The 27,955-nt window shown below is 51.6% G+C and overlaps 1 protein-coding gene and 1 long non-coding RNA gene across 2 annotated transcripts; one reads left to right on the top strand and one right to left on the bottom strand.

Moving 5' to 3' along the window:
• Positions 1-51: 51 nt before the first annotated feature.
• On the bottom strand, positions 52-8,227 carry TEX261 (testis expressed 261). Its single transcript, XM_024552678.2, has 6 exons — positions 8,033-8,227; positions 7,019-7,098; positions 5,689-5,842; positions 3,801-3,868; positions 3,007-3,109; positions 52-2,832 (listed from the first exon to the last, which is right to left on the bottom strand). The coding sequence occupies exons 1-6, from the start codon at positions 8,100-8,102 to the stop codon at positions 2,717-2,719; spliced, it is 591 nt and encodes a 196-aa protein (XP_024408446.1). The 5' UTR covers positions 8,103-8,227; the 3' UTR covers positions 52-2,716.
• On the top strand, positions 8,225-13,322 carry LOC139440933 (uncharacterized). Its single transcript, XR_011651263.1, has 3 exons — positions 8,225-8,412; positions 11,177-11,256; positions 13,204-13,322. It is a non-coding gene; the product is annotated as an uncharacterized lncRNA (long non-coding RNA).
• Positions 13,323-27,955: the final 14,633 nt, after the last annotated feature.

Genomic DNA, 27,955 nt, shown 5'->3' with positions numbered 1-27,955 from the left:
GGAAGCTAGCCCGCATCCCCTGCTATCTGCTGTACACATCACTACACACTGTTCATTAAACAAACCTTTATTAAATGCTTTCTATGCGCCAGGCACCAAGCCAGGCACTGTTGGTACAAAAATTGAGGGACAGTCCCTGCCCTCAAGGAGCTTACAGTCTAGTGAGGAGACAGACCAGCACACAGGCGAGCATGCCCAGAGCCATCTGTGTGGCGGGCTGGAGTGGGGATGGGCAGGGGACATTCAAAGCTCCCTGGACAAAGTGAAATCTTAACAACCAACGTAGAAGATGCCCAGATGAACTGAAGAAAGAGGAATCAGAGTGTGTCTCTGGATATAGGAGGCTGGGACCCAGAGTGCAGGTGGCAAGCGATGAGGCCAGAGAGGCAAGCAGGAAGAGGAAGCAGGATACCACGAGTCTCAAAACCATGCTAAGGGGTCTGGATTTTGTCCTGAAGGTAGTGGGGAGCCATGGAAGGTTGTAGGCCAGGAAGTGACTTGATCAACTATGCATTTTAGAAAGACAACTCGGCTGTGGGACAGAGAAGCAGGAGGAGGCTGTCACAATAACCCAGGTAAAAGCTGATGGCAGTGGGGGTGGCTCTACTCTAATCAAGATGTTAAGAAGGCAAACCTGACAGCTCCTAGAGGTTGGATGGGGGAGGGGCGGCAAAAGGAGAAAGCAGGGGTAGCAGATTTCTGGTCTGGCTCCTGAGTGGTCTTGGGGGCCACAGCAGGCACCAAAAAGAGGCAGGTTAGCAGACGACGGAAACAAGTGCCATCTGGGCCATGCGAGCTGTCTATGCAGCCAAAGGCAACAAACCGTGGTTCAGAAGCCCAGGAGGGATGTTGGGGCTGGAGGTCAACTCTCACTTCCTTGGCAAAGAGTCAAAGCCATCAGCATGGATGGGCTCCTCTTGGGAGCCCACAACAGGACCCTGAGAAACCCCACTGTGCACGGGGCAAGTGGAGAAGCCTGCATAAGACACCAGAAGGAGAAGCCACAGAGGTAGGAAGAGAATGAGCCGCAGAAGTGCAATTCAAGAAGCTGGGGGTAACCAGCCCTGTTGGATGCTATGGAGACCCAGTAAGATATGAAAAGGGTTCGGTGTATTTAGCACAAAAAGGCCACTGGCACCCCCCGGAGAGCATGGGCAGTGGAGGGGATGCAGGGGACAAAGCCACATCGTTGGATGAGGGACAAAGACGTGGACAGCAACTGACAGCAGGGCAGCTGCTAGCCCAGAAGTGAGGATGATGTTGGCCCCCAGTGCCCTCTACTTTGTCCCCCCTTGTCTGCATAGGATAAAAGGGCCTGGCAATCTCATTCCCGTTGAGAGACCACAATGTGCTGCTCCTCCCAGGGAAAGGGGAAGGCTGGTATTGTTGTGACAGGAAATGCTAAAGCCAAGGAAATGCAGGGCTACGTGGGACTTGAGGCAGGATGTGGAGGGAGGATTTTCAAGCACAGGGGTCTTCCTAGGGGCTTAAAGGTACTACATGTGTGCAGTCCATCTCTGCACCTGCCACCCTCACCTTGAGGCATGAGACATGGCCAGTAATGGCCCCCATGGGGACTTCTTTCCGATATGTACTGCTGAGTATTTGCAAGGCACTGTAGTTGGAGTGCAAGGTTAATAAATGCTGGTCTGTGCCTGGGACCTGGCCTTCTTAGAAGCCTGGGGTCACCTCCCCAGGAGCTCAGCACAGAGAAAAGGCCAGCCCTGTGTGCTCTCAGAGTGACAAATGGATCCTTCCACCAGTCCCATTTCTTAAAAATAGGCCTATAGCCCAGGTTGCCCGGAAGCCAAGTTTTACTTCGTCTCCCCTTGCTCCTGACAGAGAATTCCGTCAGAAACCACTCCTTTCCTCCAGAGGAAGGCTTATAGATAGAGCATTATAGATGTTGCTCTGAAAGTCTAACCCAGTCCCAAACTGTCCCCGGCCTGACAGTTAGAGAGCCTTGGGGAAAGAAGAGACAGAAGAAAAGAGAGGGCCATAAGAAAGGCTGCCTATACCTTCCACCTGCCACCCCCCACCCCCTGCCCAGGCTCAGCCCCTCACCTCTGCCCCTTGCCCATGAGGGCCATTCAGGAAGGCAAGACCCAACCCCAGAAAAGGAGCCCCTAAAGCAGAATCGCCTATCCGGTCCAGGGCAGAAGAGCAGCAGGAAGAAAGGAAGATGAATTTTCAGGGTACTAAGGCAACAGTGCCACCTAGAATCTTTATTCAAACAAGAATCAGACTTGGACAGAAATCACAGTTCAACAACAAAAACTATTTCTCTTGGAAGTGCCAAGCCACGGCCCCACCTTGTGGCCATCTGCCCAAAGAACTTACCACTATTGGCTCTCCAGCTTCACCGCCCCTGCCCTGCCTGCCCCGACTGAGCCAGAACCTCCTGACCCAGCATGGAAGGGGGCAGGGAGGGCCACAGGGAGCTCAGCTTCTACACACCCAGGTGGACTGCAGCCTCTGGCTAAGCAGGCTCTGCCACCCTCCCTGGTGCCCTCTGAAGTCACAGCCTCTAGCAGCGTCAGATCTGAGCCAAGCTGAGCATCCCAAGGAAGGCGGGGATGGGGACTTCAGGGGGAGCTGAAGAAAGTCAGGCCGGGGCTGGGGGAAGGTACCTTCCAGGCTCACAGCCCCTGCCTAGTACAGAGGCCCAGGGGCCTGACACTCCTGATCTTGCCCCCATACCCCCTCTCCAAGGGGGTCAGTATATCTTCTGACGACTGGGTAGAATGGCCTCTTTGATGAAGGAGAAGACAACCAGGATCCCTAAGCGTTTGCCCCGCTTGCCTTTGGTGAAGTAATTGGAGACCACGTCATCTGTGGAGACACAGGTAGGGAGATGAGTGTGTGTGTGTGCGTGTATGAAAGTGAGCTTAGCTCTCCCCACCTGAAGCCCAAGGGCCTCTGTCACTGGGCTGGGCTCCAGCTGCCCCAGCCGACTCAGGCCCTCCTGGTATCCTCCCACTGTGATCCCTCGCCAGCCCTTCTCACCTCCTGGCTGCATGGTAGAGGGCAGCACGTTCTCCCCCGCCGACAGTGACACGAAGAACGCAAACGGGATTATCCACAGACAGAAAGTGAAATAGGCCAGGACCTGGCAACAAGAGAGACTGAAAACAGGTGCCCCTGGAGGTGCCGAGAGTGGGCCGGGTGTGGTCACCTTGTGTGTTAGAGAGGTGGTCAAGGGTACCCTGAAGACCCCACACCTGACCTCTGAAGGGGGCTGGGACTTGGGAAGCAGAGACAGGACATCCTCAGACATGGAGACAGTACAGTGGGGAAAGGTGGAGGCCGAAGATGACTGTGGCCGCAGTCCCCAAATCTTGGTCACTGGGACAAAAACCCCTCTGAACGGAAGGAGACAGTGGAGGGCCAAACCATGACTGACCCACACGCCCCAAAGCAGTGACCTTGTTCTTCCCCCTGGGGTGCGGCCTGGAGTGGCAGGGTGAGGGGAAGGCCTCGGCCAGCTGCTGCGGGGAGCTGGGGCTCAGGGCTGCAGCCCACCCAGCCCTGCAAAGTCTGCCCCTTCCCCATCTCAGGCCGGGTCCCAGGAGGCCCAAAGGACTCAGTGGGAGAGAAGTGTCCTCCCCATCTCAGCCCAAGGGACCCCTGCTCCTTAGCCACACTGCTTCCTGAAGTCTTCTATACTGAGTTTTAAAAAAACGTGTTATCCCTATATGGACTCAGTTTCCAATCATAGCTGAGTTCACAAAGCAAATCATGCAAGTCCCCTTCGTTCCGCCTGTCCCTGTTAATAGTTTGGTGTACTAAACACTTCTTACCTCTGAGAAGGGATAATATTCTTCTGCAAAAAACTGAAATGCTAGGTAATGATTCACCACCACTAGTCCTGTTGAGGGAATGAAGAGTCAGTTAGTTTAGGGGGAATAACACGAAGCTGGACTTCTAATTTTCAAGAGGTTCCTGGGAGTTGGGAGCCCTGAGTTTTAGCCCTAACTTTATACCTGACTCAGAGTATGGCTTTGGGCCAAGTACACCACTCTCCAGGACTCAGTTTCCCAGTGTTAAAATGGGAGAGTCAGCCCCCACCTGCCCACTGCAGAGGGCATTTATGAGTGAAATTAGAAGCAGGTCAGAAAGCCCCTGGAATGTTGTAAAAAAGAGACTTTTTATTACATCCTCCAAAGCAACCGGCTCTTTAGCAGAAGTGAGTGGAGGAAGCCATGAGTGTGTAGGTCACGTACTCCCAAGAGGTTCCCCTCCAAACTGGGCAGCAGGGAGAAGGACTCCTCAAGTAAAGGGCAGTCCTCAAGAATAAAAGGGCACAGTTCACTAGACACTTTGCGGGGGTGTGTAGTCTTAGGGTTCCTCAAAATTCTGGGGGAGAGGGGTCTTACCCTGCCCCAGGACAAGACCCACTGGTCTGAACTGGTGTTTTGGACCCCACATCTCCTCAGTGTGCAGTCAAATTTATGGGAGAGAGCAAGCGAGCAGATCCTGGGGACAGGCTGCTCAAAGGCAGGCACCCCGCCTGACCCCATGGGGAGGTGACGGGCAGGCCCCAGAACGAAGCATCCCCTGAGCTGAACACCCAGCACATACACCTCGCAGTCAGCTGCCACGTCTCTCGAGACCACAGCTCCACCATGCCCCAGCAGCTCTGGCCCTAGCAGATACTGGGAGATGGAGTGGTGCCTTACGCCAGCAAAATCTTTCAGAAAGGCTCTCTCAGGCATCTAAAGGGCAGGCGAGGGAAGCCTGCTGCTGGAGGGGATTGGGGTGCAGTGGCCTCTTCCCTAAAAATATGCATAAGGGGCCTGGTCTCCAGGGAAGGGCTCCCCACAACAAACGTGGGTGAACAAATCCTTTGGCAAAATCACACTAAGGCATGCAGAGAAGAGACCAGGTCTAGCTTTAACACTGCACCCTCCTTGTGGATAATACCCTTCCCAGGTTCTTCCACGGAAATAGAAAAGTAGATCTGTGAAACCTCCAATCCCATCTGATATCTTGACCAAAGGCTAGGATGACCACCAATGATTAATGGAAGAAAAGGAAGTCCTGGTAACCAAATACCTTCCACACTTTTCTGCGAATATCTGTAAGCATCTCCAAGTAGATACTACATGCCTACTGAGTGTCCTAAACGTCTCTGTACAGATGGACAGGCTAAGGCCCGGGGGGAGGGGGCAATGACTTCCTAGGGTCAGAGAACAGTAGCAGGGCAAAGGCAGGAAGGCTGGGGTCCTCCAAACACATTCGTAATCCCCAAGGCAGCCGTCTGCAGGGGCCACAGTCCCATGAGCCCCTAGTGTTAATCTTGACACTGGGCTGGAGGACTGGATGGGGAGCTGCCTGCCTGCTGGTGGTGGGCTTTGGCTTTTCCTGGACAAGCAGTTTCTTATGGGCTCTGACTACGCAGCCAGTCCCCTCCTCTGCTCTCTCCCCAAACCTTCATACTTACCTCTCTGTGAAAGCCCTCCCTGTCTGAGTATCCCACCCCCATTGCCCACTCCCACCAAATTCTAGTCACTTGAGCCAAGGCGGACTCTAGTCTCCTCACACGTGAGAACCCCGTCTTCCCCACCAGCCTGGCCTCCTGGAGGATCTCAGTGGTTTGCCTCTTTTCTCTATAACCCTTTAGTGCCATGGACTGAGCTGGGCACATCCAACCGCCTCAGGTGCCTCCTCAACTCCGCCCCCTCTCACCGCACGACAGGATGAAGTTAGGCGAGGTCAGCATGATGAAGGGGAAGGTCTGGAGGAGGCCAAAGTAGACGAGGTTGGTGAAGAGGCCCACGCCAATCATGCAGGTAGGGAAGCGCTCAAAAACGTAGAGGCCAATCAGCACAGCTGTGGAGAACTGAAACAACCAGAGGCACACAGTGCAGGGAACCTCCTCCAAGCAGTCTTCCTGGACTCATTAACCCCCAGCCCACTTGGGGCAACACTAGGTTCATGCTTCAGTCTCACTCATTTCAGTCACAGGTCTGATCTCCCCAGCTAGTCTCTCAGCTCCCAAAGGGTAGCATCCTTAACTGCCACTCTCAGAATGTTTGACAGCAACCCACAGTAAGAAAGTTTACACTGTGACCCCAACACGCACATACATATATATGATCTAGTTCAAATTTCAATTCCAGTCTTTTCTATTCCATTGTTTATGCCGATCATAATCTAATGAACTGGTAACACAACCCAATAACAAATCATACCTGCAGTTTGAAAGTGCTGTTCTGGACTTAGAGTTGTCAATGCTTAACCAATGAAAATTGTTTAAATGAAGGTCAAATTCCTGCACCAACACCCATTAGCTGAACCTCTGAACCCAGAGCTGCGAGTCGCCACGTGTCTCCACCACTAACTCCCGACCTCAGGCCAAGCCCAGAGTGGAAGTGGCTGCTGACACCCAGTGACCTGAGAGGCACTGGACTCCTGTCCAAGTGTGCTCCCACCCTGCCCCCAGCCTTTCCTGCAGCTAGCAGAAATCCATCCACCAGCAGTCACCCCTGTGGCTTTCCCTGTGACATCGGTGGCAAGGACAGTTTCTTCAGAAAGAGAAGCCTTCCATGAGACCGGGGGAGGGCAGAGCCTGGGCCTGGGAAGGTGTCTCCCTCTTAGTCTCCCTCCCATCAAGTCACTTGATCCCGTGCAAAAGAGGGCAATGAACCAGAACTGTCCTTAAGGTCCCTCTCACTCCTAAATGCTGCGAGCAGAGCAAGGGACTAGAGACAGTGGAAGACAGCCAAGCAAAGGCAAGCCATGGTCCTGTCAACAGAGAATGTGCCCTAAGCTGTCACCTGAAGGAACTAAGAATGGGGTCTTCAGCAAAGCGATGCCACTTGGGGAAGGAGGGAAGGTAAGACCAGGGCCCAGGAGAGCAGGCCCAGAGAACAAGGTCCAGGGCAGGGAGGAAGGGGTGGTACCCTCAGGAAACAGCAGGGACAGAGGTCTCTCATCACCCATGCCACACTTTCCCCACTTCTTTCTTTTGAGGCAGGGCCAAAGAGGGAACACCTGTGGGGAAGCAGCCACTTACCCAGATCATGTATTTTATGATCCTGCTGGTGGCCACTGTGTATTCTTCTATCAGTTCTGCCAGGTAATAGAGTCCCGCCGCTGGGGACACAGTAAGAAGAGCAAGCGGAGTGAACATTAGCCTGGATCACTTCCACGATCATGGCCATCCCTTTCTCTGCAGCTGGCTCTCCATCACCCCTCATGGACCCCAGAAGGCAAGGAACAAACCCAACAACCCATGTGTTGCCCTCGAAAGTCTGAAAGTAAAACTTCACCAGGGCAACTAAGCAGAGATTTCATAAAAGTGGAAACCTGCACCTGGCACCTCAGCACTCTGCTCATCTCTGACCCCATAAATGGGGATTTCATTCACTCATTGAGTAACTATCTGCTGGGCACTTAAAATGGGCCAGGTGCTGGGCTGAATGCTGAGAATACAGTAAAAACAGCCAATGTCCCTTCTCTGACCCAGGTGGGGGTGGAGGCGGTGAGGTAAGGGGGAGAAGAGGATGGGGAATCAGACGATTCCAGTGTTGACAAGCGCTATTTTAGAGAAAGTCGGGGCACATCTGGACCATCAAACCCCACACGGAGGGCTTCCCGGAGGAGGTGTGATCTTAGCTGAGATTCACAGTAGGAACTAGCCGGAAGGGGGAAGCGTGTCAAAGTCGGAGTAAGAAGTTGGAAGGGCCGCAGGCCAAAGGGCGGCGGCAGTTGTCGGGTAAAAGTTAGCCGCCGCCCGCCCCCGAGGGTGGGCGCGGCAGCGTAGGCGGCGTGTCGGCGCGGGGAACTTGAGAGCTACTCCCCGGCACTGCTGGGAAGGACTTTGCGACACCTGGAAGGACCCGCGGTCAGGCTGGGCTGCTGGGGTCAGCAGGAGGAGCAAGACCAACCAGGACAGAAGGTGGGGATACGAAGGCAGGGAGCACCGGAGAGGGGTCTCCGAGCCGCTCCGGCACCAGCGTGGTGCGACCCGCAGTGAGCAAAGATGCTGAGGTGGAAGCCCGCGCGGGCCGGGGTCGCGCACTCTCACCGACGGCCAGCGTGATGAAGGACACCTGGATGAAAAGCGACAGCCAGCTCAGCACGTACATGAACCACATGGCGCCCTCGCCCCGCCCGGCAGCCGACCGCCGGGACGGGCCTGCGCGCTCAGGCTCCGTCGACACGGAGCGGCCGCCACCGCTGCCGCGTCCCCGCCCCACCGACGACCGCCGTGCGCCGCCGAGAGGAGCCGGGCCCGAGCGCCGCCCCGGTCCGGTCTAGACTGGCGCCGCCTGCAGGCTGGGAGGGCCAGGCGCTGCGGTCCCGTGAGGCGCGCGCTCGCGTATCTTCAGGCTCCCGGTGCTGCCCAGAGAGAATGGTCAGCGAGCGATGCATCTCCGGGGGGCAGGGCAGTCCAGAGCGGCGAAGGTGCGGTGCCAGTACAGGGGGCCCCTCCCCATGCAATCCTGAGCCAACCTGGTGAGGTGTGCAGGGCAGGGGAGGGCCTCCGGACTTCTCCCCAGCAACATCGGGCCAGAAGCCTCCAGGCAGGTTTTCCACAGGGCTTAATCTTTCCCTGCAGATAATAGGGACAGAATGTTGAGTGCCTAACGTGTACCAGGCACAGTGCTAAAAATTAGGCGGTATGTTCTTGATGGATATTGATTCGATGATGTAGATCATTTCATGGGTTCATTTCTTGGCATGGAGCCAAGAAAGATTACCGTAGCTCAAATTATACATCTGGGAAGTGGCACAGGCAGGAGCGGGGCGCCTTTGATCAGCCATCTTCAAGCCTAACTCTCCCTCTGGCTGAGTTCCTTTGAGATACAATCTGCACCTCCCTATCGCCTACAACTCCCTGTGTGCAGGGCACGCAAGGCGCCCACTAGGCGCCAAATGCATTTACTACACCTCTGGGAGAGTCACCGGAGAGGCACGAGGAGCCCAGAACCCCTTGTCAAGAAGTCCCCCATCTAGTGGCTGAGACAGGCATGCAAAAATACAGTATGTGTAACAGGAGTCTAGTGTGCTTCTCATCGTAGAATAATACTTTTCATGCATAACGATAAATACATATTCCTCAAAAAATTAAACATACAATTACCATATGATCCAGCAATTCCCCTCCTGGGTGTATACCAACGAGTATTGTAAGCAGGGACTCAAATAGACACTCGCACACCAATGTTCATAATAGCATTATTCAAAGTAGTCAAAGGGTGGAACCAACTCAAATGTCCATTAACAGAGAGATAAGCAAAATGTGGTGAGTAAATACAGTGAAATATTATTCAGCCTCCCAGAGACATGAAATTCTGACACCTGTTACAACATGGATGAACCCTGAAGACATTAAGCTATAAGTGAAAAAAGCCAGACACAAACACACTGTATGATTCCACCCATCCGAGGTACCTAGAGCGATCAGATAGACAGCAAAATGGGGGGTGGGGTTGGGGGAGAGCTAGGAGAAGTCAGCGCCTAACGGGTCCAGACTTGCAGCTTGGGAAGGTGAGGGCTCTGAGGACGGATGGCAGTGATGGCTGCACAACAGTGTGAATGTACTTAGTGCCACTAACCTGTACACTTAGGGTGTTAAAAGGATGATTTTACGTATTAAGAAATATGTAAGGCAAAGCAAAGAAATTATGTTGGAAATATAGGTGTCAAAATATTTTTTAGAAAACTGAATGTGTAATATAATAATAATAATTTATGTGCTTCATTACTAATGAATAACATAAATCATATCTAATGGAAAATCTAATAATTATCTACCTGTGACAGAAGTAAGAACTAGGGAACTACCCTAGTTCCTGACACAGCTTCTGAAACCCTTGGGATTTCCTCAGTGAGGGAGGTGAGATAGGGGTGTCTGATGCAGCACTCCTAAAACCCTTGGAATTTCCTGGATGATAGGAGCATCTTTTGTTTGAGTGAAGTGACTCTTAGTGGGCTCCTGGATAGCTTCCAGATGGCGTCTGGTCACCAGAATGACCAAGCCATACTTAGAAGCTTGGAACTTTTGATCCCATCTCCCATCCTCCAGGGAGGGACAAGGGGCTGGAGACTGAGTTAATAACGAATCATGCCTGTGTGATGTAGCCTCCAGATAAATCCAAGGTTCAGCAGCCGTGGTTGGTGAGCCCATATACATGCTGGGAGGGTGGCACAGCCTGACCACGGGGACAGAAGCTCCCGTGCTCGGGACCCTCCCTTACCTCACCCTGTGTATCTCCTCACCTGGCTGTTCAGCTTTATCCTTTATCATCTCCTTTAGTAAACTAGCAAATGTGAGTGTTTCCCAGTGTTGTGAGCCATTCTAGCAAATTATTGAACCTGAAGGGGTGTGTGGGAACTTCCAATTTGTAGCCAAGTCAGACAGAAATGTGGGTATCTTGGGGCCCCAGGACTGTGACTGGCACATAGAGTGAAGGAAGTCTTGTGGGACTGAGCCTTTCAAACTTGTGGAAACTCATGCTAACTCCAGTAATTACTGTCAGAATTGAATGTAGTTATAGGACTCCCAGTTGGTGTGCGGAGAATTGGAAAATTGGCTGATGTGTGTGTGGGCGGGGAAAGGGGAGGGATTCACACATTTGGTGTCAGAAATGTTGTGAGTAAAGAAAGTTTTCCTTTACTACCACAAAGACAAAGTAGGGATGAATGTAAATATTCCAAAATATCTTCTATCATATAAGATGAGAAGCTCACATACTGCCAACTACTGTGAAATTATGGCCTGCATGCATAATGGAAGGAAATGTTGAATTTCACTTAGAGGTTAGTGCAAATAAACACAGAAGAGTTTTCCCTTCCAGCTTTCCAGGGTCCTTGAGTTTGTCTCTCTGAATTCTGTATCTTCTGATTTCTAAGGGTCCCGAGGGTTTGGGTAAGAGCAATGGCACCTTAAATGACTGTGTGCCGATTTCCAGAATCTTCATTATAGCACTGGGACAAACTGAAAACCATCTAAATGTCCATTGGTGGGAAGCTGTGTAAGTACGTGGGGCACCTTCTAAAGCAGAGCCATAGAAACAATTGAGGATGCTCTTCATATACCCGTACGGGAGGATCTCCTTTTGAGAAAAGCAGAAACATGGGGAGAAAGAAGCTGCATAAGTGCTTCTTTATATAGAGTATCTCTGGAAGGATCCACTAGAAAATGGTAATTTTGCTTGCTTCCTAGGAAGAGAAGAGGTGGAGTTCAAGAGTGAGAGAGAACATTTCCACTGTATTTCTTTTCACATCCATAAAACATTAAGCTATGTAAGTACATGTGAGTGTATTACCTATTTATAAATTAAGTTTAAAATGAAAAGGTTTGTAGTGTGCTAGACCAACCAGGATGTCTCAAATTTCCTGCCGGTACTTAGTCCTTTTGTGAGAAAAGCCGCTGTGTGATGCCTCACAGGTAAATTGGCTAGCCTTAGATCACGTGACCTGGTTTTCTGCTGTTTAGCCCGTAGAAGAGCTTCATGCTCTGGTCTTTTCTACTGGGAAATTTGTATTTGAGACACAAAAGCATCAGTAAATGGAGGGACACTAAGATCTTAGTTGACTTCACTTTTCCCTGAACACTATTCTCCCAGAGAAGGAGGAGAATAGAAAGTATTCCCTCACTTCTCCCTAGAATTATAGATAAAGGAGACTTGAGGCCCCCAAAAGTTAAATGCATTCACCTATGAATGAGCCGGGATTATTGTTCCGGGGCTGGGCACTTTCACTTCCCTGCAGTCTTAGAGCCAAAACTGGCCTGGGGAACCGAGGCTGAGGACTCCCATTTCCTCCGAGCGCAGGAGGGGAGAAGCCGTGATTTGCTGAGAGGCAACTCGGAGGCACTGGCTCTTATCTGCCCCATGCATCCTACAGGGAATGTAGGGTCAGGGAGGCTCTTGGGACCTATGCTTAGGCAGGAGGTCAAAAGAGGGCGCAAACCCTGCCTCCCTTGAAGAAGAGATTGGAGGGAACAGGAGGACTCCCAAGCTCAATTCAAGGAACTCAATATTAAAAGGGTTTATAGAGTCAAAGTTTTGTTGATTTGCATGTTGACAGACTTTAGTAACTACATACACTTATTTCTTTTTTTCAAACTTTTTCATTCTATTTAAATAATTAACTTATTTAGCGAGAGGGGAACGAAGGGAGAGAGGGAAACAGCGAAGTGTGAAACATCGATCGATTGCCTCTCGTACCCGCCCCCGACCAGAAATCGAGCCCACGCCCCAGGCTTGCCTAAGGTCACACAACTAGTATTTGGCAGAGCCAGGATCTGAATCTAGGAAGTGGAGCTCCAGAGCCACAGGGTTTCCTCTGCTCTCTTAAATCCACCTGCCTTTGCTGACAGGGGGATTCTGCCTGCCACTGAGCAGCCCTGCTTTATCTCCCAGTAGACTGCTTGGTTCCCGGTTCTTCCTCGTCTCCCTCTACCTTTATCCTTACAGGAGCTAAGGAGTATGCCTCAGCGTTCTGTCTTTGGCTGCTTCTGGTCACTTTCTCACACCCTGTGATCACAGACTTACACCTTCACTGTGTCTAAGGCCAGGGACAGACATTTAGTTGGCTCTGTGGCCCCAGCAGCCCACGTGGCTGGAGCCTGTGCATCCCTAGGGGCTGGGAGGATCAGAGATGTATGCATGAAAAGGCTAGCGAGCACAGGAGAGGCCAGCGAAGGTCTCTGGGACTGGCTGTGTTGGCTGCGGCCCTCTAGTGGTGACCAGAGGAGCTGGAGGGAATGTAAGCCTGCAGGAATTTCTGGAGATAATTGGGGACCCCACTGCCAGTCTTAGAGTGAGGGCCAGAAGGGCAGGCCTCAACGGCACACAAACACACAATACACACAGCTGGAGACAGAACCCAAATCAGCATCCGGGCCTCTGCTGCCCGGCCTGGCCTGGCTGCAACCAGCGGCTGTTGTGTGAGACACAATGAAGTCAGAGACAGGCAGGGACTGGCCCGGGGACCCAGGGCCCTCTTTTCTCTTCATCCCCTCCTCCCCTGTGTAGCTCTTTCCCTGCCAGCACCACAGCCCCAAAAGAAGCAAGTGTTGGGGTAGGGAGATTTAAGGACATGTTACCTCCCACCCCACTCCACCCCTAGCACAGACAGTGATGCCACATGGGGTCCCCTCTCTAAGGTGTCCACATCCTAGGGGGGAGTTTTCCTGTGATAGTCCATGTAGTCAGCAAGTTTACTGTTTTGTATCTTACCCCTCAGGTCTCAGTTCTGCAGAAAATCAGCCACAGCGAAGTACTAGTAAGAGACAGACCACAGTGACAACAGCGATCACTGCTATGTCCACATAATCTATTTGTCCTCGTAATCGTGGCCTCCTGCCCCTGGTTCTCTGCTATGCCCTGCTGCCCGCCCAAGCAGCTGCCCTGGTGTTCCCGGCTCCCCTCCCCCATCCCTGTCACATGCCCAGGGCCCCAACTCAGGTGGCTGAGTTAAAGAGCTTTCTAGTGACAAGTCCTCAAAGGGCTCTATTAATTGCCTCTGCATTGTCTTCAGCTAAGCTGCTAGGCCTGAGAGGACCATGGTGGGAGGTGGGGGCGGCAGGGCAGTAGGGTGAGGAGAGGGTGAGAGGCTGGGGAATGACAGGAAAGAACAAAGTGGGGGAAGGGAAGCCGTCTGAGACTTTGCATACACCACATGAAACCCTTGCACAGCTCTCTCTCTCTCTCTGTCTCTCTCTCTCATACAGACACACACTCTCTCTCTCACACACACACACACACTCTCCTTCTCTCTCTCTCTCATACACACACACACACACTCTCTCTCTCTCTCTCTCACACACACCCACACACTCTCCTTCTCTCTCTCTCTCATACACACACACACACACTCTCTCTCTCATACTCTCTCTCCTTCTCTCTCTCTCATACACATACTGTCTCTCATACATACACACTCTCTCACACTCTCTCTCTCATTCTCTCTCTCTCTCTCTCTCCCTCTCTCCTTCTCTCTCTCTCCCCAAAAGTCCTCTCCTTGCAGCCACTCCTCACATGGAACACTGTCTGTCCCTTTGCCTGTTGCGTCCCCTTCACCGGCAGCATCTGCACCACCTGCCCTCCTGTGCACCCGTGGTGTCAGACTCAGGTGCTTACAATAAAGGGGAACGAACACGAGTAGGTTAAGGGGGTGCTGCCAACTCTCCTCCCCTTTTTTTTTTAACAGAACCTCTGCTTTTTTAGAGCAGCAATGGGCCCTGCTTTTCCAAAACAAAATAAAACTCTCTGTCATCAACCTCAGCCCAATCATTGGAGGGGTGGGTGCGGCAGTAGGAGGAAGAAGTATGATAAATATCAAATGCAGAAAGCATGTTAGCCCTTAGCCCCATTGGGTTCCCTCTGTCCTTGGCATTCTCCCCTCTGCTGACACTAAGACAGAGTGTCGGCCAGTTCCTTCCCTTTCTGTGGTGTTCTTGCTGCAGACTCAGACTCTGAAGCCTCGCCCACTGCCCCTGCCCCACCGTTCCACCCGGCAAAATCCTACTCGCTCCTCAAGGCTGTGGAAGTTCACTCATTTCCGTGTACCCAGTGCCCGGCACAGGGCCTAGCATGTGAGAACCATCTCATCTACAAGACTGACCCCCGCAGCCATATTTCTGCCAGATCACCCTCCACCCCTTCAGGGGGTTGGGTCCTTGACCCCAACTGGTCAAATTGATTCTCTTTCCCAGAAGTGGAAAGAGAGCCAGAGAGAGAGATGGATGAGGTTGTACAAAGTACGTGTATGTGGCACTTAGCCATTAAGATGTCAACTTGTGAGCCCAACATGTGGATGACCACAGAGGCCCTGGGCTGACGTGTGAGTAGGGTTCACATGCCTGGGGCTCCAGCTCAGGTGGCTGAGTTAAAAAGCCTTCTAGTGACAAGGCCTCCAAGGGCCCTATTAATTGCCTCTGCATTGTCTTCAGCTAAGCTGCTAGGCCTGAGAGGGCTGTGTTGGGTAGCGGGGGTATCGGGGTGAGGAGAGGGTGTGAGTCTGGGGATGTGTGAGTAGGGTGTGGCTGAGGACGTTCAAATCCCAGTTTAGGCCCTTCCTACCCCAGCCATGATTTCTACAAGGCACCACTAAGTTTCTGTCTCTTATAACCCAAGAATCCCACTGCCCCGGGGAAGGTCCCCAGGGCTCAACAGATGCAGACCTGAAGTGTGAGCCCCACCACACATCATGGACTCCCCACTCGTTGTCCAACCCTGGCTGCACATTGTAATGACCTCAGACGAATGGAATTAACTCTCTGGGCTGGGGCTGAGACAGCAACAGTGTTTCAAGCACCCTGTTTGCACAGGGTTTCCAGGGCAGCCAGGGTGGGACCACTGCCTGACGGGAAAGAGGAGCACAGGAGAGCGTGGAGTCAAGAGAGCCCGGGAGTACATACCCCCACTTCCTCCCGTCAGCTAGAGCTGTGGAGATGTTGGCATAGAGGGGTCTGCATGTGTGGTCAGCCCTGCCCAGCCTGCCCTTCTTTCTCCCCTCCCTTCCAGCCCCTATCCAGCCCCTTCCAGCCAAGGGCAACTCCCTGGAGCTTTCCTGGCTCTACCCTCATGCAAGACACTCTGAGTTATGGCTCCAGAACCCTAAAGAACCCTGTTCATCTGGCCCCCTGCCCTGCACACACCCTCCTCCCCTAACCCTTGCCTCACTCACAGGGCTCTTTCTCCCTTTTCTCTCTGCCCATCCAGTTCCTACCAGTCTTTCGAGACTCACTTAACATCTCTCCTCCAAGAAGCCTACTCAGTGCTCCAGCCCATTCTAAACCCTGTCTTCTCTGAGTTCCTGTTTGCACCCAGAGTCCTGTCCTCATTGTGCTCCTTTACTGCCTCCTCATGATTTCTGGGCTTCCTACTGAACTCTCCAGGAGTTAGCACCTTGCCGCCCAGCTAGTCAGTGAGACCCATGTGTGCCCACCCCCAGCCTGGCCGAACCCTGGGCTGGGCACGTGGAGATGCTCAGAAGCTGGTGCACTGGGTGCTGCTCCCAGCCCCTCTCCCACCTCCCCACTCCCAGGTTTCAGTGAGGGGCCCATCCTCAGGGGGGTCCTGAGAGAGTCAGGTTACATGGAGCAGGCACTCTCTCTCACACACAAAGTTGCAGCTATGGCCTCTGGAATGGATAAATTGGGGAAGGGGACTAGATTATTTCTTTAATTTCCTCCTTTAGCTGAAGCCTCTGAGCCCAACACACCAGATGAGCTGCCTGCCCCCCTCACACTGCCTGCCCCAGCCAACCTCTGTGCCTTTCCCCACTGCCACCTTCCGTGCTCCTCCAGGGTGGGCAGCGGCAGTGATGAGGCTCTGAAACCACAGCCGGAGGTCGATAAGAGGCCAGACGCAGCATGGGACTGGTTCCCGGCTAGTCTGGCTCACACACAGCCATGGGGGCGGGTGTGTGAGTGGATAGTGAGGAGAAGGCAAAGCTAAGTGCAAATCGGGGGCAGTGCTGTCACCCTACCAACTCCATTCCATCTGCAGCCTTGATGAGAGTGGAACAGGCAGCTTCTCCCCGGAGAGCCTCAGGGTCAGGCTCTGGAACAGGGTGTTACAGACTTCAGAGGCTGACAGGCGGCCAGCCTCGGGCTCTCTGCGCACTTACACCCAGAAAGGCACGTACACAGGGAGGCCCCACACAGCCCGCAAGTGCAGGGCCACAGAGGGGCCCACAGGCAGACGGACACAGGCCCAGAGGCGCATGGCTCACTCACAGGCACATGAACAGTGGAGAGCTACCTGATTGACCTAGACACCAAATACACACATGTGCAAGCAGACCCACACACACGTTCCCTCACGCACACACACACAGGGGTCACACCTGACATCATCCCGAAACGCCCAAGTCAACCTTCCCTACTTGGAAGCCTTGAGTGGTTTGACATGTGACGACAGTTTTTTTCCACTTGTCCCTCTTATCCACCCAGTTTCTCCTGGAGGCCTCCTGAGGCAGGCCAGCTCAGCTTCCCCTCCTGGGCCTACAAGGCGCTCTGTCCCAGGGCTGTGTGGTCTGGGAAATGGAAGGCCAAGTCTGAAGCTTACCATCAGTTTACTCCTTACCATCAGTCTATAGCCCTCCTGCTCCTGATGTTCAACAGGCTGCCTTCTCATAGTTTAGGTCAAGGTCACCTCCTCAGAGGGGCCCTCCCTGATCATATTCTAAAATAGCAACCCCATCCCATTTCCTATTTTATCTTTCCTCATAGCACTTTCCACTCTGTGTCCACTACGTGTTTGTTTCTTTTTTCTCTCTCCCACTAGAATGTAAGCACCATGAGGGCAGGGACTTTGGCTTGTTTGGTCCCAGAATCCCTAGCACACACAAAGTAGGCATGAAGTAGATACAAAGTATGCACTAAACATGCTGAATGAACATGAACAGGCACACACATGCATTTGACACGTGAGTCCTAAATGATGAACGTGTGCATGAACACATGCCCCCCCCCATGTGCACACTCACACGAGCTTGCAGGCAAAAGCATGCATGCTCACGTGTCTCACTTGGTCCAGCGCCCCAGAGCCCAAGGGGAAATGTTATCACCCACGTTCCCCAACCCAGGAAGCCTCCAGCCGGACTCCACTCAGCCCTCCTGGTGCTAACTCGGCCTGACACGCTGGTTGCACGTGGGGCTTCCTGTGGCAGCTGCAGCAAGCCCACCACCACTGTGGTGGCTGCTAATTGGCTCTGTGTTGGGCCATGGGTCACCGCTCGGTCAGCCATGGCTGATACCTTCTTCCCACTTGTCTTAGGAAAGGCTCTGCTGTCCCCTCTGCTTAGGCCTCAACTGGCCACTGAACCGCACATGCCTGGCCACACGGGACGGACCGTACCAGCGAACCCCTTTGATGGTGGTCCCCGCCCCACTCACTCTCAGGAGAGAGCAGAGATAGCTCAGCAAACAGGACTGGCCTCGGGTGGGCATTTACCCAAGAGATGCGGTGTGATAACAAGGGTATGAGGAAGGCCCTTCATCCAAACATACCTGTTACAGTGCCTCAAATGCCACCATTAGGAAGAAAGTCCTCTAGATCAACTCTGGCTCTCCTTCAGGGTTTCTCCTAAAGTGCACGTCCCCCATTTTGAAGGCGAGGCAGTCCTGAAAGGTGGGAAGAGGAAATACCCATAACTGGAACATTACAATTGATCCTTGTTTACACTACCTGCCAGGGATCTAAGCTTAATATTGTCATGCCCTCGACACCCCATTTCTAGACATTTTCAGCGGATTGCTTTCAGAGTAGAGGTGGCTGCCCCAGCTGATTGCCGTCACACACTCATATCTGAGATATTAGGGTTCTGGGGAACAGTAAGTGGCTTTTTTCCTCAGCCAAGCGGGATCCTCAGTGGGTGCTAGTTTATCTGACTTTGTTTCCAGTGAGGCTTGAGAGTAGAGAGTAGGGCAGTGCCTGGGCCACAAGAAAGCACAAGACCTGGCTTCCCAGAGGGGGTGGCTTCCCTTGCTCTCACTTTTCAGGCCTCTTGGGCCTTATGTACCCTTCACAGTCCTGCCAGGGCCGGAGCCTCTTCCCAGTTTGGGACTAGAACATTTCCCACTCTCCAAGCCATCCTCAAATCCTGCCTCCTCCAGGAAGCTCCCTCACTGCCGCTCTGGCCTGGTCTTGCAACCCGTGGCTACATTCTTGTCCCAACTGCCCCATTCCGGGTGCTGCACAGGTCAGGGCAGATTTGGGAACAGCATGCCTCTCCTGCCTTTCTTCCCCCAATGGCCCAGCTGGGGGGTTCATGACTACAGAAAATCCATCTGCTGAACCACTGCAGTGGCCTCCTTTGATATAGTCCACCATTCCGAGAGAGGCAGGGTGTGGGGAAGGCCAGAGAGGCTCTGGGCCACATCCCCTGGCCTGTTCTGGCACCTGCTTTGGGTCTGGAGAGCTGAAAGCTACCTTGTTCTTCCTCCTTCGAGGCCAGAAAAGGCTGAGCAGGCCAAGGTCTTGCTGACTCAGAATCTGGGGGAGGATTCTGACTGCTCCAGGAAAGGAGGGAGGAGGGAGGAGGAGGGGGAGAGTGCCAGCCCCATCCTCCCCGCTGTGAGGGCCTCCAGCAGTGATGACCCGGTCCACAGAAGGTCCACTGCTGCTGCTGGTTCCAACCCAGAGGGAAACAAACCCCAGGCCTGAGGCCTTAGGGTGGGGGATCTTGGAAAGCTGGGAAGTCCAGCACTTAAAAGCCAGTGGATTATTAAAAAAAAAAAAGAAAGAAAAGAGAGAAATTGAACAAAAATAGAAATTGCACTTCCAGCTGGGTTATCCTTAAACCTGCCCAGGGGCTTACTGAGTTAGTACCGGCTCTCTAGGACAATAAGGTGGGTGATCCTGTAGATCTACATTATCTTCCAAAGTTTTCCAAGCTGGATTTCAGAGAACATTTGTAGTGTGTGTGCTGCACGGGGGGAGGGGAGCCGGTTGGGGGGAGGGTACTGGGGACCTAATATCTCTCGAGAGACAGACTCTGTCTGTGCAAATAGCCTTGCTCACTGTTTCTGCCAACAGGACGAAACAGGTGGCTCTCCTTTGGAGCTTTTGTGAGCCTGAGTGTACAGATGGGCAGCGGGACATCCCAGGTTAGGGCAGGACAGGGTGGACTGTAGAGGACTCAGTGTCCCCAAGGATCCCTTTGTTCTGAAGTGCCGATTAACATCTCCTGCGGGAACACCCTGTCGACAACTGCTGCATCGACCTGTAGGCCACACTCCGTTCGGTCATTGCCATCACATATAAACCCTGCTCTCCTGAATTATCAGAAGACAATTTTATAGAACTGAAAACGGGCCATCTCTTCTCCCGAAAACACTTGTTTGTCACGGATCATTTCGGTGACTCCCCCATACGTGTTCCAGGGCCCTTCTCCAGAAGTGAGTTTTCCATACGGTGCCCAGCTCATCCCATTTTTACAACTGAAGCTCTTATACCTGAGGAACTCCCTCAGTCCTGAGTGAACCAGATACTGTTTCCTAGCAGAGACTGAAACAGCAGGGATGGGCACCAAGGAGCCAAGGAGCCCTTAGACCTATGGGGCACCCTACAGGGGGGGCTGCTTTAACTAATTAAGCCCCTGGCCAGCCCTTCCTCCCTCTTCTGCCCCATCTCCTGCCCTGCAGGTCACACTGGCCAGGTCTCCTGAGCAGGTAGAGAATGGAAGGAAAGCTGCCTGGCCCAACCCCCCGCCCCCCTTCCCGCTACCTCCACACAAGATACTCTGAGTTATGGCTCCGGAACCCTAAAGGACCCTGTTCATCTGGTCCCCTGCCCTGCACACACCCTCCTCCCCTAACCCTTGCCTCACTCACAGGGCTTTTCCTGCCTCTTCTCTCTGCCCATCCAGTTCCTACCAGTCTTTCAAGACCCACTTGACATCTCTCCTCTAGGAAGCCTACTGGGTGCTCCAGACCATTCTAACCCCTGTCTTTTGGGGTTTCCTGTTTGCAACCAGAGTCTGCATTTACTGCCTCCTCATGACTCCTGGGCTTCCTATTGAACTCTCCAGGAGTTAGCACTTTGCCACCCAGCCAGTCAGTGAGACCGACATGTGCCCACCCCAGCCTGGCCGAACCCTGGGCGAGGCACGTGGAGCTGCTCAGAAGCTGGTGCACTGGGTGCTGCTCCCAGCCCCTCTCCCCCACCTCCCCATTCCCGGGTTTCAGTGAGGGGCCCATCCTCAGGGGGGTCCTGAGAGAGTCAGGTTCAGTGAGAGCACGTGCTTTCTCTCACACAAAGAGCAGCTGCAGCTGCTAGAAGGGATAAGTTGGGCTGCAAACCCTCAGGATTCTGGGAGGAGGGAGCTCAGGAGGTAGGGGAGTCTTTTTGGTGCTTGGTAGAAAGTGGCAAAACCAGTGGGGACAGCTGCCTGCCCGGGAGCAAATTTCTCAGCCTCTATTTTCCTTATTCCCCTCCCTTCCCCAGGCTCCAGGGACTGTTCCTTCTTTTAGTATGACCTCTCCCAGAGGCCCTGACCCAGTCCAAGGCTTAGGCTGCTTACCATATGCCTAAAGGCAGACACTCGGTGCTTGCTAAGGGGGTCCTAGGCAGGCTCAGCTCCAGGAGAGAAAGCCCCAGAGGTGTCTGTCCTGAAACCCCACCATGTCCAGGAGCCCTCCTGGCAGAAACTGGTGTGATTCTGGAACTGCCCTTGTACTTGTCCCTTCCCTGGGTTGCAGCTGGTGCTGGAACAGGTGGTGACTTGCTCTGAGAGGGGTCCCTTCCCAGCCCTTAGTAGCGGCCATCTACTCCAGTCTCACCCACCAGAGGTTTGAGCATAAAGAGAGGCCCTAGTCTAGGCAGGCACTTGTCTGGTCTAGGGCATGATTGACCTCTTTTCTCCTTCCTAAGGTTCCTGCCCCCAGGCCTGGGAGGCTGGATTCTCATCAGCCCCTTTCCCAGCAGACAGTCCCTCCAGGCCTGGGGAAGGATACTGATCTGCAAGGACTCGAAGGTGGTGCCACGGAGTTTCTTCTTTTTTTAAATCTTCACCTAAAGATACGGTTATTGATTTCAGAGAGAGAGGAAGGGTGGGGAGAGAGAGAGAGAGAGAAAGAGAGAGAGATCTATCGGTTGCCTCCCATACGTGCCCCAACCAGGGATCGAACCCGAAACCTTTGGGTGCATGAAGGACACTCCAACCAACTGAGCAACCGAGCCAGGGCCCGAGTTTCTTCTTATTTCTCAGGTTTTTCTGTGTGTCCAGGATTTGGAAAGAAGGAGCCACACTTTTATAACCTTTATGTACATTGCATAGATTTTTGTAGTGTGAAATATTTTACTAGAAAGCATACACTATATTCACACCAGGGAATACTACTCAGCAATGAAAAGTAACTGTTGAGACGTGCCACAACTTTGATGAAACTCTAGGGAATTATGCCACTGAAAAAAAGGATGCATGCTATATGTTTCCATTTATATCACATTCTTGAAATGACAAGATTTTGTGAATAGAGAACAAGTTAGTGGTTGCCAGGGGTCAGGGTGGGGTGGGGAGAGGGAGGGGGTGTGGGTAAACCAGGGCAACTGCCAGGTCTGTGTGGGCAGGCTCTGCTGTGTATCGTGACTGAGGTGGTGGGTGCCAAACCTGCACATACAATAAACCTGTACAGGACTAAACTCTCTCTCTCTCTCTCTCTCTCTCTCTCTCTCTCTCTCTCTCTCACACACACACACACACACACAGACACACACACACAGACACACACACACACACACACACACACGAAAATGGGAACAGGTGAAACGGGGGGGGAAACTGGAAAGACTGACAGACTGTGTCTGGGTTGATATCTGAGTTGTGATATTGGGGGAAATGGGATTTTTCTGCAGCATTTCTTACAACTGCATGTGAATCTACAGTTGTCTCAATAAAAACTACAATTACTTATTTTTAAAAAAGGAATAGAATTTTATATAAGGGGGGCTTTGGGTTCCCCACCTTTGCTAATGGGCAAAACAGGAGTCTGAAAGAGATGGGACTCCCCCTCTATACCACTTTCCCCTCCCCTCCACCCCCACCCCCACCCCAGCTCCCCCCAGCTCCCCCGCAACCGAGAGGGGACTTCTCAGGACCACTTCCAGAGGAGGCCTGTTCTGGAAGCAGCTGACCTCGGGTCTGGTCTGCATAACCCACCCTACCCTGAGTCCTTTGCCTCTCTCTCCTGAGACGTAGAATATCGGTCGCTCATGAAGTTGTCTGTCTGGGGCTCTAGCTGGGTACCAGAGAACAAACTGTGATATAGGATGGGATGCGCTTGGCAGTGGAAGTCCGTGAAACGTAGCCCTCTGGCTCTGTATGTCACAGACTTCCCAGAGGAGGCTCAGCCTCACCGCCCTCCTTTCACACACGCAGTTCTGGGTTTCCTGCCATACCACCGTGTTGGGAGAGGTGACGGGTGGTAGACTTGGGAATTCTATGATTATTTGAGTACCACTGGCCTAGCCCTTCATGACCAAAAGCATGTGCCAAGTGCCATAATCCACAGAGACTCAGTGTGTTCTGGAAGAGTGGAAAGGCTTTAGTCAGAGAGAACTGGGTTCAAACCCCAGCTTGGCCCTCTCTGAGGCCCCTGACCTCTGGGAGTTTTGGCCTTTATAAAATTGGGGTAGAGTTTATCTTATAGGGTGTTATGTAGTTAGGTAACGTGATGCTCCTCCTTTTTTTTAGATTCCAGGAGAGGACAGCCTAGAAGGTAAGTCCAGGAGCTGGAAGGAAGGAAATATACCTGCAACTCCCCTAACCCTGATACAAGGGTACAGGTTCCCCAAACAGCAGTGTGGGCTGAGCCCCTGGAGGTGTTATAGGGCCTCGGGACTCTCAAGAGATGTCAGGAGACCGGAAGCAGACAAGCCAAGGCCCTGGTGGGAAAACTGCAATTGCCTGTACCTGTGCCTCCCCGCTGCTGCTGCGCTGAGTAACCCCAGCCCTCAGACGCAAACCTGGGGGCCAGGAGGAGGATGTGTTCAATCGAAGTGGAATGCTGAGAAGGCTGAGTTCACCTATAAGTGGTTAGTTCACCTATAAGATCAGGAGTGGGGGATTGAGACAGAAATTCAGGTTAGTTGTAAGAAAATCATTGCATTTTTGTAGCCTGAGCTTGTAGTCTGTAAAAAACTGGACTGGCTACACAGGTACCCACTTCCATATTGTGCTTTACACGGATAGACACAGACCGTGGACCTTCTCACATCCGTACAACATCTATCCAGTGTGTGGTGGTACGTGTTTACCAGGCGGCTTTCTGCAAACATAGTTAACAATCCGATTTTGTAGCAGCTGATGATTTCTGTGTTGTAAATACTCCCACCACGGCAGTTTCCAGCTACCACGTGATATCACCAGACGGAAGTTAGAAAGACATGGACAAATGTGAGCTAACGCCAGCCCGCCCTGGCACGATGCTGCAAAGTTACATTTATACATCTGTGCATCTCCTCGAATGTGCCCAGAATTGAAATTCTAATTCTAATTTGGTACATACAGTAGTACAGAAAAATGCACAAAGACATTATTCAGATACGTACACCTGTGCACACAAAGACAAGTTCAAATATATAAATACATGTACATCTACATGTAAATTGACACAAGCCAAAACATGCATATATCACACACAATAAATGCACACACAGACACCTACACGCTCAGGTAGGAAGAGGATATAAACCAACCTGATTTTCTGGGTTTGCTGGCCTAAGGCTGCACACCTTTCAGAGCCACTTTGGCTCAAGGCAGAGGAGACTTGAGGGGCAGACTGTTTACAGTCAGTGATCTATATCTGCTTCTAGACTCTGGGGCCCCCGTGCCCTTTCTGGGTCACTCCTGGCAGACCTGCAGGTCTGGGAGAGCCCTTCCCTTGCCTTACAACTACCAGCCCCAGAAAGCCACTCCACCCTTCTGAGTAAGGCAGCCCCTCACTCCTCTCTCTTTCATTGTGGGAAAGCCAACTCCAGCCTCCCTCTGCCCTCATCCCAGATCAACAGAGCAAGAGGTCCACGTGACTCTCCACTTGTCTCCCTCCCCATGACTTCTGCTCTTCCCTGTCTCTTATTACTTCCTTATTTCTTTCTTTTCTGGGCCATTGCCCCAGCCTTCTAAATGTCTCCCTGTTCCAGGCGTTTCTCTCCCATTTGTCTTGCTATGATAAACCTGCCGGATTGATTATCCTAAAGCACAGCCCTGAGGTCATACATGTATGGCAACTTCCCCATGCGGGACAGAGTAAGGCTAGGTCCGGTTGAGGTTCCCTAACCACTTGTCCGACTCCTGCTTCCCCGGTTTAATTTTCAATTCTCTTTTCTCAAATATCTTTCTCTCCCAGTCTGGTCTGCACATCATCTCTGCTATAGCTGTCTTCTTTAGTTCACAGTGTGGCATTCGCTACCTCTTATAGTTGTGGTACAGTGCTTCGTAGTTTATTAGCACTCTCAAAATTATTTGTGGACCTCCTATCATGTGCCCCGAACTGAGGTTAGCCCTGGAAATACAGCGGTGAGTAAAAACAGGTGTGGCCGTGCTTTCGTGAACCAAGTCCACATTACCCATTGAAGTCCTCTGCTCCAAAAGCACAAGTGGACTTGGAAGGGAAGTGTTTTGCCACTGTCCCTCTTACCCGCTCTCCTACCCCCATGGAAAGATGGCCTCCCTAGAGTTATGGGGACAAAGTAGAGAAGACAGAGAACAAGACTTTTGCTTTCAGATTCTTAGGGGACTTTACTAACTTCGTGAGCATCAGAGGAGCAGCTGCTGGGATGTTGCAAGCCCAGTCCAAAGGGGGCATTAAACACTTACAAGGCTGTATAGAGGTTGGCACTAGTCTGCATTGCAACATCTTTATTTCCTTCCCATTACAGTGACTAATCATACCCATAATCGGCGACAACTATTCTCCGTGTGATCCTTGGCTAATTACCTTGATTTCAGAGCTTTGGTTTCCTCACTTGTAACATGTAGTTAGAAATCTCTGTCATTCTCATAGTGTTGTTGGAATGATCAAATGAGATGTAAATACATAAAAGAGAACTAAAATGTATAACACAGTATTATTGTTAATCTTTTACTCAGTGTCATTTCTTCTTTAAAGCAGTCCTATGCCATTACTGATCCCATATAAGCAGGCACTCAGGGACTCTACAGCATTCTGGTCTGGATGGATAGGAGATAAGGCATAGACCACCACCATGCCACAGACACATGAGAGCCACAAATATGCATCACACGTATAATCTAAAATTGTCTGGCACCTATACTTAAAAGAGATAAAAACAGCCTGGCAAAATTAATTTTAATAACATAATTTTAACCCACTATCTCCGGAATATTGTCATTTCAATAAGTAATTCACATAAAACTATTGGAGCGATTTTTGCATTCTATTCTGGTGCTACATCTTTGAACTCCCGTGTGCATTTTGCACACACAGCACGTCTCATTCGGGCTAGCCACATTTCAGGTGCTTGCTAGTCACACGTGGCTGCTGTGTTGGACAGCACACACTAATTAAAAATGTATACAAAAATTAAAGATCTTTGGAGTACTTAACGGTTTCCAAAACTCTTGATATTTAAATCCCATCTTGGCCTGACTAGGCAAATGATTATCATCTCCACTTTGGAGATGAGCAGAAGCAGCAGCAATAATGTGTAATGGGCCCAAGGTTATCAGCTTGTAAATGGTGAACTCAATCCTTGTCTTCACACTTGACGCTTTCTCTTTGGCTTCCTTTTCTAAACAAGCAACACAAAGGGAAACTCAAATATTACCGTAGATACAAGTCTCAAGACTCATTGCACTAGTGCATGAAAAGGCACAGTTCTTTCAAAATCCACCTACAATCCCCTCCCTTAAAAAATCATGTCCAGTTTAATGCCGCCATAATCTGTTAGCACCATTATTCTAAAAATATGTGTGTGCTGGATCAAGCACCTTCAGCTCTGATGTGCTATGGATGTAAATGATATAAGTGGGCACAAAAAATCCTCCTCCTCTGATATTCTCTATGATATAGTGACTTAACTTTTAATTACTCTTGGGGGTGACATTGTAGTGTTTCAGCATTCCAAATAAGTGAGAAGTGAAGCAAAGACTCCTCGCTTGTAGTTTAAAAAGCATATACATGCCAAATGTTTACACCAAAGCATAACCAGACCCAGATGGCTATCAGGAAAAGGGGTTCCTAGAGCAGGATTTCTCTGTAAGAAGACAGCAGGCACATGGTGGTATGGGGGACAGAGCGAGGGACAGGCCAGCTTGAGAACTGCCCTGCGAAGGCCAATGTTTCCAAAGAGATGTCGAGGGCAGCGGACCACCCTTCTGACCTGAGAAGCTGCCCCTCACCAGCCCAGAACTACCAGCAGAAGCCCTAGCTTCACTTCCAGACCTGGCTAGTTTTTTCCCCCTTGGCAGGGTGGTGGCTGGAGGGCAATAAAAGGCTTGTAAAATTGTATATGCTAGCTTGCCTGGTAGTCTAATTGCCACAAATACCTTGTCAAACCAACTCAAAAAGAGCCTGGCAGATTTGCTAGAAATAAATTATACAGATTTATTCAAAGGCCTTGGAGTTTGCAAACCAGCAACACAGCTAGGCAAAATCCCAGAAGCGTTCCAAAAAAGAAAAGTCAAAAGTTCTTATAGTAAAAAAATATATCCTTGAGAATTATCAGTCCTGCATTCTTTGCCCTAGGACAGTTATCAGACTGATGTCACACAGCCAGGCTGATGGATGCCAGGTGGTCCAGAAGATGGATGTCAGGAGGTCTGTCTGGTCACACCCGGTGGCCTGGATAATGGATGTCCGGTGGATATATATGCGCGAGTCCTTCAGGAAATAATTAGAGGGTTACCTGGAAGTCCAGATATATATCCAGACATTGATGCAGGACTGCAACATTTAAAAAACTTTTAAGTTCCCTGGGTAGTTATGAACTCTTTTCTTATGCCTTAACTTTCATAATATTAATATTTTTAGCAGCTTGGTTAAAATGACTCTATTTTATATATTCCCTGTTTTCACTCTTTTCCTCACCTCCCCCCTCCCCCCTCCCCCCAAGAACCAAACCAGGCAGGTAGGAAAAGCTAAACCCCCTTCTCTGGGCCAAGGACAGGGCAGTCTCCAGGGCTTTTCTCTTTCCCCAGCCCGCTTCCATATCCTCCTGGTCACGCTGCAAGTGCAGCGTAAAGTCTGCGTGGGAGTGTGTGTGCACGGGTGACTTTTGCCATCGCCAGACAGGTATTGGGTTGAACATTATAATTTTTTTTTTGAGGCGCTGCGACGCCCCTGGCTTAGGTACGTATCTACTCCATACTCTGGGGGAGAGGGGTGTCTGCGCGTCACCAACAGTCTACGTGGCTCAAAAGCAGTGCGCACGCGCGAGGTCAGGCTGACAGAAACTTCCGGGTGCTGAGGGGCGGGCAGAACAGTGACGTGTCCCGCACGTCCATCCCAGACACCCGTTTCTGG

This window comes from Desmodus rotundus, chromosome 5 (genome assembly GCF_022682495.2).
Source record: "Desmodus rotundus isolate HL8 chromosome 5, HLdesRot8A.1, whole genome shotgun sequence".
Classification (NCBI taxonomy): Eukaryota; Metazoa; Chordata; class Mammalia; order Chiroptera; family Phyllostomidae; genus Desmodus; species Desmodus rotundus.
The sequence above is the reverse complement of the archived record's forward strand: the minus strand, read 5'-3'. Positions and strand labels throughout refer to the sequence as shown.

What these genes read in the sequence shown, in the direction of transcription:
- TEX261 (XM_024552678.2), bottom strand. Translation starts at nt 8,102, where the DNA reads ATGTGGTTCATGTACGTGCTGAGCTGGCTGTCGCTTTTCATCCAGGTG. An exon ending in TCATAAAATACATGATCTGG is followed by an intron (nt 5,843 to 7,018) that starts GTAAGTGGCTGC and finishes TGGTTGTTTCAG; the next exon opens with TTCTCCACAGCTGTGCTGAT. An exon ending in AATATTATCCCTTCTCAGAG is followed by an intron (nt 3,110 to 3,800) that starts GTAAGAAGTGTT and finishes TCTTGTTGCCAG; the next exon opens with GTCCTGGCCTATTTCACTTT.